Raw genomic sequence first — 13294 nt, 5'->3', positions numbered from 1 at the left:
TAGACATAACATACTATGGGTAATATTTTGAAGAATGGGAATTCTCGAACATCACATTGTGCTGTGGTGGAATCTATGTATGTGTTCATCATGAAGCAGTTGTTTGAACAAAGCAAGGGAATACTTGTGGTTTAAAAATCGGGATTGATGTGTGTCAGTATGCTGAGTATAAGGATTTGACATCAGAATTGGAGGAAGACTAATCAACATTAGATATCTTGATGACACAATCTTGCTCAAAGTGAAGAGGACTTGAAGCACTTGCTGATGAAGATTAAAGACTACAATGTTCGATATGGATGCAGTACAGCTCAACATAAAGAAAACAGAATCTTCACAACTGAACCAATAGACAACATCTTGATAAGTAGAAAAGATTGAAGTTGTCAAGAAATCAAATAATGCATTGCTTTGGACAAATCTGCCTAGGATGTATTTAAAATATTAAAGAGAACAAAATGTCACTTTGAGAACTAAGGTACGCTTGACCCAGTTCATGGTATTTTCAAGTGTGTTAGATTTATGTGAAAGAAGTGCCATCAAGTTGGTGTCAACTCTTAGTGACTCTGTGTACAACAGAATGAAACACTGCCTGGTCCTGTGCTGTCCTCACAATGGTTCTTAGAGGCAAGGAAGCAGGGATGGCGAGATTGTGTCTCATGTACAATGGGCATATTGTCAAGAGATACCAATCCATGGAGAAGGACATTGTGGTAGTAACATAATTTCATGTCAACTTGATATATGAAAGCCTGTCAGTCAGGTCACAGCCTGATGGTACCTCCCTGTGGGCATGGCCTTCTCATCAGAAGGACCCTGGGAACCTCCCCTTCTTCTCTCTCTCTTCTTCTCTATGCCTTCACCTTCCCGCTGTTGAGTCACTTTGGAGAGCTGCCAGAGCCACTGCCATTGGATCCACACGACTTTGCATTCATTGACCTGTAATATTCCTGCATTTTGCATCATTGCTTGTGATTGCCTGTGTCTGAAAAGGGATTTATGAACTAGTATTGGACTTAGGGACTTTAGTTGGAATGGGTTGCAATGTTTTCTTGATATATTAAGCTTCTTGATATAAAGCTCTTTCTTACACATATGAATGTCACTGGATTTGTTTCTAGAGAAACACAGACATCGTGCTTGGTAAAGTAGTGGGGCAGTGGACAAAAAGGAAGACATTTGATGTGGTGGATTTACACGTGACTGTATCGATGGACTCAAACATAAGAACAAGGAAGACTTAGAGAACCGATGTCTCTGAATTATAGAATATTGAAAGTACCATCGACTGCCAGAGGAACAAATAAATCTGCCTTAGAAAAAGTACAACCATAATGCTCATTATAAGTGGGAATGTGAAGGTTTCATCTCTTGTACTTGGGACTTGTTATCAGAAGAGACTAATCCCTGTAAAATGACATCATGTTAAGTAAAGGGTCAGCACACAAAAAGGAAAAGTAGAGATGGAGTGACACAAGGGTTACACCAGGGAGCTCATCTTTAACAATTGTAAGAATAACGTTGTTCTTGGGGTCACTGTGAGTCTAGGCCAACTTGATGGTAGAGAACGACATCCCCGTTTTATTATGTGCCTTCCTGCAAGCTCGAAACTGTCTCTGGTTTTGACACTTGTATTCTCAGTATCTAATACATGCTTCCTCGTAAGTGTTTGCTGTCTTACAGTGGAAGTACTGCCATGGATTCTGGAGAATGCCGGGGACATGGTTTTGATGTCATCTTTATTTGATCATAGATGAAGCTGTATTTATGGAATAAGTTGACCGAGAGGAAATAGTGTGATAAGCAAGGAGGACTGAACAAAGACATACGTTAGAGAGAAGGTTTTGCTAAATATTGGGGTAATTGATACGTTTAAGGGATAAGTAGGGAAGAAATATTAGCAAAGGTTCTTGAGAAGTAACAAATGAGGTTGCAGGTACAATGATAGAACCCTCCTTTTTTTTAAAAAAAAAAAGATCATTTTATTGGGGGCTCTTATAATAATCCATATGTCAATTGTATCAAACACATTTGTACATATGTTGCCATCATCATTTCCAAACATTTTCTTTTTACTTGAGCCCTTGGTATCAGCTCTTCTTTTTACCCCCCCTCCCGACCTCCCACCCTTGTGACCCCTTGATAAGTTATAAATTACTATTAATTTCATATTTTACACAGACGCTGTCTCCATTCACCCAAGGTTCCTTCCCCCTTCTTCTCTCCATCTTCCCCCTACCCTTCTGGTAGGTATTGCTGCTCCCATTTCTGTTCCCAGGGGGTTTATCTGACCTGGATTCTATGTATCCTGAGCTCTTATCTGTACCTGTGTTCATGCTCCAGCCTAGCCCAAAGTAAAAGGCAGTACTGTGGTCGTGATAGTGAAGAATGAGGAAGCCTTAGGGAACCAGAGGAATATTGTGTTTTCATTGGTGCTATACTGCGTCCTGGTTGACTCATCCCTCCCCTGTGATCCTTCTGTGAGGGATGTCCCATTGTCTACAGATGGGTTTGGGGTCTGTGCTCCAACCCCCCTCATTCTCAACAATATGGTTTTGTTTGTTTGTTGGGTCTTCTGATCCCATTGGGTACCTGATCCCGTTGACATTTCATGATCACACAGGCTGGTGTGCTTCTGTGTGGGCTTGTTGCTTCTCTGCTAGATGACTGCTTGTTTAACTTCAAGCCTTTAAGACCCCGGACACTACCTATATCTTTTGATAGCCAGCCACCATCAGCTCTCTTCACCACATTTGGGCACTCATTTTGTCTTCAGTACTCGTGCTGGGAGAGTGGGCATCTGTCAGGGGAAGCCAGCCCCTAACACATCAGTATGGGTCCGGTAGGCACAATTGTACAGTGATAATAAGTAAAGATTAAAGTTATAGAGAGCATGAGAGATAGAAAAGAAATATTGAAATAAATGGAATCAGACACAATTCATGGTAGCATGCTCACCTCAGCCCTGATTGGTGGTCCACGTGGAGGGAGAGAGAGAGAGATCTTTAATGCTAGCCCAGGCTTTTATCTTCTCTGGGGACATGCAAGCCCCCTAATTGCAGGTGAGGACATTCGTCACAGGAAGGGGTTGTGCTATAAGTCATACAGTAATGAGGAAATACACGCAATAGGAAGAGGAGGGGTTGGGGGTATACATGTGAACAGATGGGTGGATCTTAGAGTCAGGATAGCAGCCTAACCTTGGTCATACTTGGGTGGGTTTGACCTCTCTGGGGCCTCCTACAAGGAAACAGACAACTACTATCCTTATCAGAAGGAAGTGGGCCCTACTTGTTGCGGGAATAAACAGTGGTAACTGCTTGCTTTAGGTGGCTGATAACCCTTAGGGAGAATGACCCCCTGATCTATTCCTGATGACCTCCAAGTGTATAGTCATTTGCAAGCAGCTAAGTTTGGCATATAGTTGGGGGAGACAGCTTGGGAGAAATCCTTGGTTCCCACAAGTATCACAGAATGCCAGGTTGTTAGAACAAAGTGTTCTTGCATTGAGGCAGGGCTTGAGCAGAGACCCGAAGTCCATACATTTCAATGTATTGGCATATCAATTTATGTACATAGGCCAATGCCTCTATTTGTATGAATTCATATATTTACATAAGTGTGCACCTATGTTTATAACTCTAACCATAGCCTTGCTTCCTGGATCTTTCCTGTTTCCTTTACCTTCCCTGCCCCCCCATCATGCTCACCCTTCTTCTGCCTCTTAGTAATTCCTCTCAGCCAGATTGTTGTTGCTCCGGTATCCCAGGATCCCTACATGTCTTCTTTGTTGTTGATTTTTTAATTCCTTAGTTGTTCCCCTGTCTGTGACATATAACCCTCCTTAAAGTGATCCCCCCCTACCCCACCCCAGGCAAGACTAAAATTAGTCTTAGATTTAAAAACTATTGATATTTTAAACATTACAGAAAAAACTTTGGGGAAGACTTATTGCTCATAGAACTGCTCAAACACTATAATTATTTCTTTTTATTTGAAGAAGTTGTTCTTGTGTATTTGTTAAAAATGCCCCATGAGTGAAGGGGGCCCAAGGATAGTTGGAAGCATGCTCTCTTTAAATGCCAAATTAAGGTTGTTATTGTGATTGTTGTAAGGCAAATCTACACTAGTTATCGAGAGAGAATTCCTTCCCTTTGCCTAAAATTTGTGTTACTTTGGGACCTTCCTGTAAAAACATTTTTTAACATTCATAACGTGCTCTCTTGGATTTTGCCTTTTGGAAGAGAATTCAGGGAATTTGAAATCTTTATAGTAAAGTGTTCTTTGTGTACATTCTCAACAAAGACCTTTTAAGGATGTAATTTTGATTTATCAATGCAATGGTTTTACTGATTAATGCTTTACAAGTATTTATTTGTTAGAATGCACAGCAGCAACTTCTTTTATTTTTCAAGCAAGCTATCCTGTAGAATATAAAATTGCTTCTTTAATAGGTTTCTTGTACTACCCGAAGGCACTGCCCCAGCATGCTTCTGTGTATAGGCAGGTGGGGTTCCAAAGTCTCTGTTTGTGTTAAGTTTGTCAGTGAATATCTGGGTAGTTTCCTTGGCTGCTGAAATAAATCAGTAGGTAACTTGTACATAGACCCTCTTTGTATATATGCAAACTGATCACAGACTATTGAGAGAATAGTCCTCTGTTTGGGATGATTAGAACTCATTTTATATTCAGTCTTTGGATGAAAATACAATTGTTTGTTTAATTCTGCAGATGTCATTTGTTTAAGATTTCAGCAGCAACAATGAAAGTGAGGGGGGAATAATATAATATTTTGTGACATGCAGATGTACAGGTCATTGAACCAGGATAGTGGTATTTCATTTCTCTCCTTTTGTTACTGGTGTTTTACAGACTTGTGAATTTAGGGTAAATTGGAGGAAGATGAAGGACTAGATTTCAGGGGGAGAAAATCAGTTCTTTTTGTTTAGAGAGCTTCCAAACATTTCTTATGCCTTAGATCTTTTTTTTTTCTAATGCTTTACTGTGGTTTGGGTGAATGCCTTAACTATGTGTTAATTGAGATTGAATGTATTAAAAAGCAATTATTTGTAACAAATATTTATAGAATAATCAGGTATAGGTTTGCAATGAGTCTGAATTGGCTTGATCGCTGTGAACTTGTTTTGTTAACCAAATATTTTAGAACAATAGAATAATCTTTTGCTTAAAGAAGTTTTGAGCTGAATTTTTTGCAACTAATTTTTATAAATGCTGGTACTTTTTAATCAGCTGTATGAACAAAGGCTGTCGTTAAATGTTGTGGTCGGCTCTTAATCACAGCGACCTACGTACAGCAGAATAGAGCACGGCCTGGTCCTGCGCCACCTTCACAGTTGTTCTAATGTTGGAGCCCATTGTTGCAGCCACTGCCAATGCAATCTCATCTAGGACCTCCCCTCCTTTCACTGCCCCTGCTTTACCAAGCACGATGTCCTTCTCCACGCGCTGGTCTTCATGGTTAGATGTCCAACACGTGAGAGCTATTCTTGCCATCTTTGCCTTCTGGCTGTTTGTTCTTTTGGCAGTCCATGGTACTTTCAATATTCTTTATTAGTACCATAATTCAAATGCTTCAGTTTTTCAGTTTTCCTTATTCACTCTCCAACTTTCATGTGAACAAATGTAGTTTTCCTAAAATTAATTCATTTGACATTTATGTTTTCTTGAAAATGACGAAACCAATTATACTACTAAAAACTTCAAAAATATTTCTGGACCATTTATGTGAAATAATACATAAAAATAGTAACATTCGGTAACATCTATAAGGTATAAGGCATTTCTGAAAGTAATAGACATTCATATTATTACTTTTTTATCACATTAAAACAGTTCCCTAGGTTTAAACATGTAAAAAATATATTTCAGTATTTATATCCTAGATCATATAGTGGTACATCTGTCATAACTGTGGCAGTAAGTTGATCTTTGTAAAATTTCCTTTCTAGCGAGGAAAATGGCAATGTAGGGCTGCGGTGGTTGGAACCACACAAATGGCAGGAAGTTCAGAGTTATTTTTTAAACCCATCTTTCTCCCCTCATACTTATCCTTCCTTCTATTAGGAAGGCCTTCAAAAGGTTGATGGAAAATGCAATTCAAAGATAATGAATTTTTCATTCTCTTGTGAAGTTTTATGGAGCCCACCCTTCCCTGTCCCATGTATACTTATTTAATTATATAGTCCTTTATGGCTGTATTATAGATCAACTAAAAAGCTTTGAAATAATATAGTCTATGATTTGAACATTATAACCTAACAGACAAGGTTTTGACATTATTATTATTTTTAGTCATAAAATTCATGCTCCTAAATTCAGGGGTTGTTTATCAGCTAGCCAAATTTATAATAAGTAAGTGTTTACAGAAAAAATTTAAATACTACCTTAAATCTGATTAAATAAAAGTAAAGTTCTTCTTTATTGAGTAAGATGATTATAGCTATACTAGAACCAACATGAGGAGCGTCCAAAAGTTCATAGAAAGATGCCAGCATCTTTTCATTCTTTCTGTCTTCAAAATTTTTGAAGACTGGCTCATATTTTGACAGTAGGGGTAGTGGAGACAAGGAAAAAGAAGGAAGTCAGTCAGCCCCTAGAAATAGATATTTAGCATTTTATTTTGAGAATCGTATATTCAGAATTTTTCAATTAATGTTAAGTAAAAAAAAAGTTTTATCTTTAACATTTCTGAAAAAAGTATGCTATGAAATTATATTAGTTTCTCTTAGATGGTTTTCAGATTCTATTTCCTTTCACCCTTTTATCTCTGTTGAATGATTCTTTGAATGCCCTAAGTTATTCTTTGGCCTCACTGTTGATAGAGGTGCTCCGTGCTATCTCCTTTCTCCTGTGCGTTGGAATGGACACCATGGCAGTGAGTGAGGAGCCCTGCTGAAACAGAGAAAAGATTATTCATGGGAGAGATAAGGAGAATGTTTCCTTTAAAACCCTGGGAAGTAGGTGCTAAGCTCACTGAAATTTAAATGTGTTTACGTCTGTAAACCAACATTTTGAGTTTATATTTGGCCATGTTAATTTGTAGCCTTGGTACCCTGCATAATCTTTTACCATAGGGCTATACTAAAATTAATTGGCCAAACTTGGTTGGTTGTAAGCAGAGCTGTGAGGAAGCAAAGATTACCAGCTTCCTTGCTCCAGGCTGGATGATTCCTAGAACGCGAATTTGCTTTCACAACTCACGTCCCTGGAATTTGTCCCCTGTTCTTGCCTGCCAAAACGCAGTGAAGCCAGGTGCACGCTTCTCTTTCTCCCCAAATGTTGTTTAAAGGAAATTACTATTCATCTTGCCCTCATCATGTTTTCCATCCCGCGAACAGCTGGCTTAATTTTGCAGTAGTGCCTGTTAGTCATGTGAATCTCGGGCATCTCCATTTAGACTGCTTCACACATCACTCATGGGACAAGTTGCCACAAAGGCCTCTTTTGTTCTCCTGTCAGTCCACCCAAAGGAAACCAGTTTCCAAACTATGCACAGGTTTGTAAATCAAGATGAACTCGTTAGACATTGGATACAGAAACAAACAAGAAACCCAGCCATGCCTCCTATTTAACAAGCCAGAGTTGGACCCATGTAATAAAATTGCAGGCAACAAGATTCTCTGCATTCTGAGAATATTCTAATTAGAAAGTGTATCACATTCATGTTACAATCCTCATTCAAAGTCATTGTTCCCATTATTGAGTTAATGGGGGGAAAAGTAAAGTGAGACGTTCTAGGCAACAGGCAGTGAGAGGAAATGGTAAGTGTGCTCTGGTGCCAGCTAATTTCTTAGCAAGCTTTGTACAGTCACCAAGTGTGAGGCGGAGAGGGCTAAGCACGCATTGTCGTTCCTGACCGTGTTCAGCAGGTGAGAATGTGGTGGTATGCTGAACTTGTTTTCCATCTGTGTCGGGAGGAAAGGACTGTCCGTGCTTGCTGGCAGTGGCAGTGTTGGTTTTTGCCCTGTTCACAATTGACACACACCAGAATCCACCTTTCCTCATTGAGTTAAACTGAACCCTAACTTCACAGCTTCATTTTGGGTTTCTAAACATCTACCCTTGAAGCGTTTCCTCTCTGAATATGTGCCTTGGTCAAACTCTTTCACCTGTGTATAACTGTAAAGAACTGCAAGCTCGGTTTGGTTTTCTTTCAGATGATCCCAAAACACAGATCAAATGACCTCCAACAGAACCTGTATTGTTTGCATTGTTTTCCTCTCGCTGCTTGAGACATTAAAGAAAGGAAACAAAGCACATTTAAAATGGCCTTATTATTCTAACAAAAAAAGCAAAAATCAGGTTTCAGCCGCCAAAGTAATTCTGAGTAAGCAGTTAGTGAAAACATTTAGTCAAGGTCCCGAATCAAACAAAGATGTTACAATGTATTCAACGATCATGGAAAACTTGTTTCCAATTTTCCTGCCTTGTTTATTTCCCAACAAGGTTTGAGAAAATTATAATAAAATATGTTTTCTTTCACTAAACCTTTTTGTTTTTTACCGCATAGACTTATTTTCTGCTTTAAAAGAAACCAGGTGAGCAAGGTTAACTTTTCTGAAACATTTTTCTATTCATGAGACTACAAAAGGGTTGTGTTGAATAGTTAAATGCTTTCTTTTAACTGTTTCTCACCAGCCCTGCTTTCTCAACTTCCATGTTCTCTCCTTTCCCCTACAGACCAGTAACTCAAGAGAGCCGGTTTCCCAGTCTCATTCTAGCTCCCTGGTAGGATTTGAATTGTCAAAACAATAGTCTTAAAATATGAATTGGGTTTTCTCTTACTATTACATTTTTATTATGGTATAATTTTCATACAATTACATGTACCTATCTGAAGTGTACTGACTGGTTTTTGAACAAATGTGCACATCAGGATCAATAGGAAGGACATTTTCTTTCTATTTTTTATAAATCTTTTTATTGGGGGCTCTTAACAGCTCTTACAACAATCCATATATCAATCATATCAAGCACATTTGTACATACGTTGCCATCATCATTTTCAAAACATTTTCTTTCTACTTGAGCCCTTGGTATCAGAACCTCTTTTTTTTCCCTCCCTCCCTCCCCTCCTACCCTTAAGACCCCTTGATAAATTACAAATTATTATTATTTTCATATCAACATAGTCCGCTGTCTCCCTTCACCCACATTTATATTATTCGTTCCCCTTGGGGGTTGGGGAGTATTATATGTCCATCATTGGGATCAGTTTCCCCTTTCTGCCCTTTCTCCCCCCACCTTCTACCTAACCTCATGGTATTGCTACTTCCATTATTGTTCCTGAGGGGCTTATCTGCCCTGGTTTTGGGGTGTCAGGAGCTCTTATCTGTGCCAGTGTACATGCTCCAGTCTAGCCAGACTTGTAAGGTAGAACTTGGGTCATGATAGTAGTGGGGGGTGGGAGGGAGCATTAAAGAACTAGAGGAATCCTGTATTTTTCGTCGGTGCTGTGCTGCACCCTGGCTGACTCGTCTCGTCCCTTCCTTGTGACATGGAGGGCATTTTCAAAATACACTTGCCAGGAGATTGAAAAGTTTTTTTTTTAGTATATTGCCTTATAAAGAACCAAATCAAATGAGTCATGGATATCTAAATTTATAAACTAAAAACCACACCCACTGCCATGAGTCGATTCAGACTCAAATCAACTCTACTATGTAGGGTTTCTGAGACTGCAGCTCTTTACTGGGGCACTGGGGTACACAGCCTCATCTTTCTTCCAAGGAGCAGATGTCAGGTTTGAAGCACCAACTTTGCAGTTGGCAGCCCAACATTCAATACATTACACAAATTAAAATTAGATTATTGTCTTAATTAAAATAAATTTCCCTTGTGTCTATTTCATGCATTTAGCTATACTTGCTTCTATAGGTGACATTTTCAACTGATTTTTCCATTTGTTTTTAAGAAAATAAATGCAAAACTGCATGATGGAGTATGTCAGCGCTGTAAAGAAGTTCTTGAATGGCGTGTAAAATACAGCAAGTACAAACCACTATCAAAACCTAAGAAATGGTGAGTTGACAAGTTTCCTAATTATCTTCTCCAACCCACTGCCATGGAGTGGATTCTGATGCATAGTGCCCCATAGAGCAGGCAGCCTCAAACTACAACCCGCGGGCCACATGCGGCCCACCGAGGACATTTATCTGGCCCAGTGGGTGTTTTTGCCCCATTTGTTATTTTACTTCAAAATAAGATATGTGCAGTGTGCATAGGAATTTGTTCATAGGTTTGTTTTTTTAACTATAGTCCAGCCCTCCAACGGGTCTGAGGGACAGTGAACTGTCACCCTGTTTTAAAAGTTTGAGGACCCATGCCATAGAGCATAAGTTACCAAGCTTATTTTGCCTGATGCCCCTTTTTCAGAAAAAAAGCCAACAAATAAAAAAAAACCTTTCTCAGCACTCCCTTGGTAACTAAACACTTTTGTACTATAGCTCACAATCCAGGATAAAATGTAGGAATCTGCTTTGACAACCTCTTCTGTACCCCCACCCATGTTGGCACAGTGGTTATACATTGGGTTGCTAACTACAAGGTTAGCAGTTTGAAACCACTAGCTTCTCCACTGGAGAAAAATGAGGCTTTCTACTCTTGTAAAGACTTATAGATCCAGAAACTCATAAGGGCAGTTCTACCTTGTGTTATAGAGTCACTTGTGTTATTGGGTCGCTATGAGTCAGACAGAATCACTCTACTTCAGAGAATTTAGTTTATTTGGTGGATGTTCCAGCACCCTGCCGCCCCCCCCCGCCCCCCCCCCCGCCCCAGGGGATGGTCTCACCCACTTTGGGAGAACCTGCTTTAGAGGTCCCCAGGCAGTAAATCTTCACTGGAGCAGGCAGGCAGCTGCATCTTTCTCCCAAAGAACAGTCTTTCTTGCCCTTATTAAGCATTGCTTATGCTGCACCACCAGGGCTCCTTAATTAAAATGGCAAAGTTATACCAGTTAAAAGCAGGACTTACATACTATGAAAAATAAGCATTTTAGGCAAAATAAATTGCCCAAATTAATGTCGTCAAACAAATTGCTACATAGATTGACTTTTAGTCACAAACATATTGACCTAGTTTTTCAGTAAAAACAAACACCAAAGGCTTTTATCAGTGATGCTTTTATCCTATTTTATTTTATTCCCATTTCAAAATTACTCTGACGGGGAAACAATTTGTCTTCCGTGTAGAACTTCAGTATTACAGGTTGGACTCCACGCTGGGGGCACGTACACTGTAAACGTGGCCTCATCGTGCCTGCTCTATTCGCCCATAGGTAAAGATGTACCATTTTCATAGAACTTTGCTCATGAGCGGTAGGGTAGGGGAAAGAAGAGAAAGCCAAAATTCTCTCTATGATCTACTTTAGAGTTTACATAAAGTGTGGAAGGTCAGGTTTAAACCTCTGCTCCTTGTTTTTATAGCAAAATTATGTCAGCCATGTTGTGAATCCAAAACTCAGACTCTGGGGTAAATTGTTTGAGATTTAACTACTTTGAGGGTTTTAATTTCTGCAATTTATTTTGCCTAGGATGCTTACTTTCAATACTGTGTAAGTATTAAATACTGATTTTTAACTTGTGTTAATTACATTTTAAACATCAAGTCAGATTTACTCCTTGAAGATTTTTTGAAGCTTTATTATATTTAGAAACTAAAACAAATGTGTTATTTAAGTCACCAAGAACTTTGTTTTATGGAAGTTAAAAGCCTTAATATAAATTAATAGATTGATGTTGGTTGTTCAGGTTCTCCCCCCCCCCCCCTTTCATTATTACTGACAGCAGGAGTGGGGCAGGGTGAGAAGAGGGAGGGCATACGGCCCTTAGTTTTACTTCATAAGAGAGGCGAGTCAAGATCCTGTCAGCCCGAGGGTGCTACCTGTGAGTTAGGCTGAGACCAGCCACCTCTGGCCTTTCTTTAGTTTTCCTTTTTGGTCCATCCATTCTCACTAATCCTGGCCACCTCTCCCTTGGTACTCTACTTTTCTGCTGGATTTCATATTTTGTTGCAATGGCTACAAATAAATTACAGGCCATTCTCACAAATTTGGTTTTTTAAGGGAAGTAACAGGCTATAATTTGGGGTCGGGATCAGGATCCGGAAGCATGTAGGTAAAGTTGCCCTTCTTCAATACAGAACTGTCTTAGCTCCTCTAGGCTCCGGAGCCTGAGGACAAACTCCTTTCAGCCCCTTGAGGACAGCATCCCCTCTCTCCATCCTGGACCCTTGGGCCTGCTGGGACAAGCATTGGTTTCTTCACTATGTGCCTGGAGGCACCCCACTCCAGCAGGAAACTGGCCCAAAGACATTTAGCTCTCTCACTTCTGGGTCAGTAAAGTATAGTTTTGTCAGATGGGTTGAGGTACATTTTTTTTTATCATTTCATTGGGGCCTTATGCAACTCTTTTCACAATCCATACATACATACATTGTGTCAAGTACATTTGTACATTTCTTGACATCATCATTCTCTTTTTTTTTTTTTTAAGAAATATATAACTTTTATTTTTTTATTTTTTTTAACAATTTATTGGGGCTGATACAATTCTTTTCACAGTTCATACATATACATACATCAATTGTATAAAGCACGTCTGTACAGTCTTTGCCCTAATCATTTTTTTCTCTTTTCTTCTTTTACATTTTATTAGGGACTCCAACAACTCTTACCACAATCCATACATATACATACATCAATTGTATAAAGCACATCCATACATTCCCTGCCCCAATCATTCTCAAGGCATTTGCTCTCCACTTAAGCCCCTTGCATCAGGTCCTCTTTTCCCCCCCCCCCCTCCCTCCCCTTTCCCCCCTCCCTCATATGCCCTTGGTAATTTATACCTCGTTATTTTGTCATATCTTGCCCTATTCGGGGTCTCCCTTCCCCCCTTCTCTGCTGTCCCTCTCCCAGGGAAGAGGTCACATGTGGCTCCTTGTAATCAGTTCCCCCTTTCCAACCCACTCACCCTCCACTCTCCCAGCATCGTCCCTCACGCCCTTGGTCCTGAAGGTATCATCCACCCTGGATTCCCTGTACCTCCAACCCTCATATGTACCAGTGTACAGCCTCTGTCCTATCCAGCCCTGCAAGGTAGAATTCGGATCATGGTAGTTGGGGGGAGGAAGCATCCAGGATCTGGGGGAAAGCTGTGTTCTTCATCGATACTACCTCACACCCTAATTAACCCATCTCCTCTCCTAAGCCCCTCTATGAGGGGATCTCCATTGGCCGACACTTGGGCCTTGGGTCTCCACTCTGCACTTC

The 13294-nt window shown here is 40.0% G+C and overlaps 1 protein-coding gene across 1 annotated transcript in view; it reads left to right on the top strand.

The window, feature by feature from the left end:
- C10H9orf85 (chromosome 10 C9orf85 homolog) overlaps positions 1-13294 on the top strand; it is an 89825-nt gene that overhangs the window by 40834 nt on the left and 35697 nt on the right. Inside the window, exon 2 of the mRNA XM_075560546.1 lies at positions 9935-10041. Coding sequence (XP_075416661.1) covers positions 9935-10041 — 107 coding nt within the window. The remainder of the gene's footprint in view (positions 1-9934; positions 10042-13294) is intronic.

The sequence above is a fragment of the Tenrec ecaudatus genome, chromosome 10 (assembly GCF_050624435.1).
Source record: "Tenrec ecaudatus isolate mTenEca1 chromosome 10, mTenEca1.hap1, whole genome shotgun sequence".
NCBI classification, from domain to species: domain Eukaryota; kingdom Metazoa; phylum Chordata; class Mammalia; order Afrosoricida; family Tenrecidae; genus Tenrec; species Tenrec ecaudatus.
This window is presented reverse-complemented; position numbering and strand designations above follow the sequence as displayed.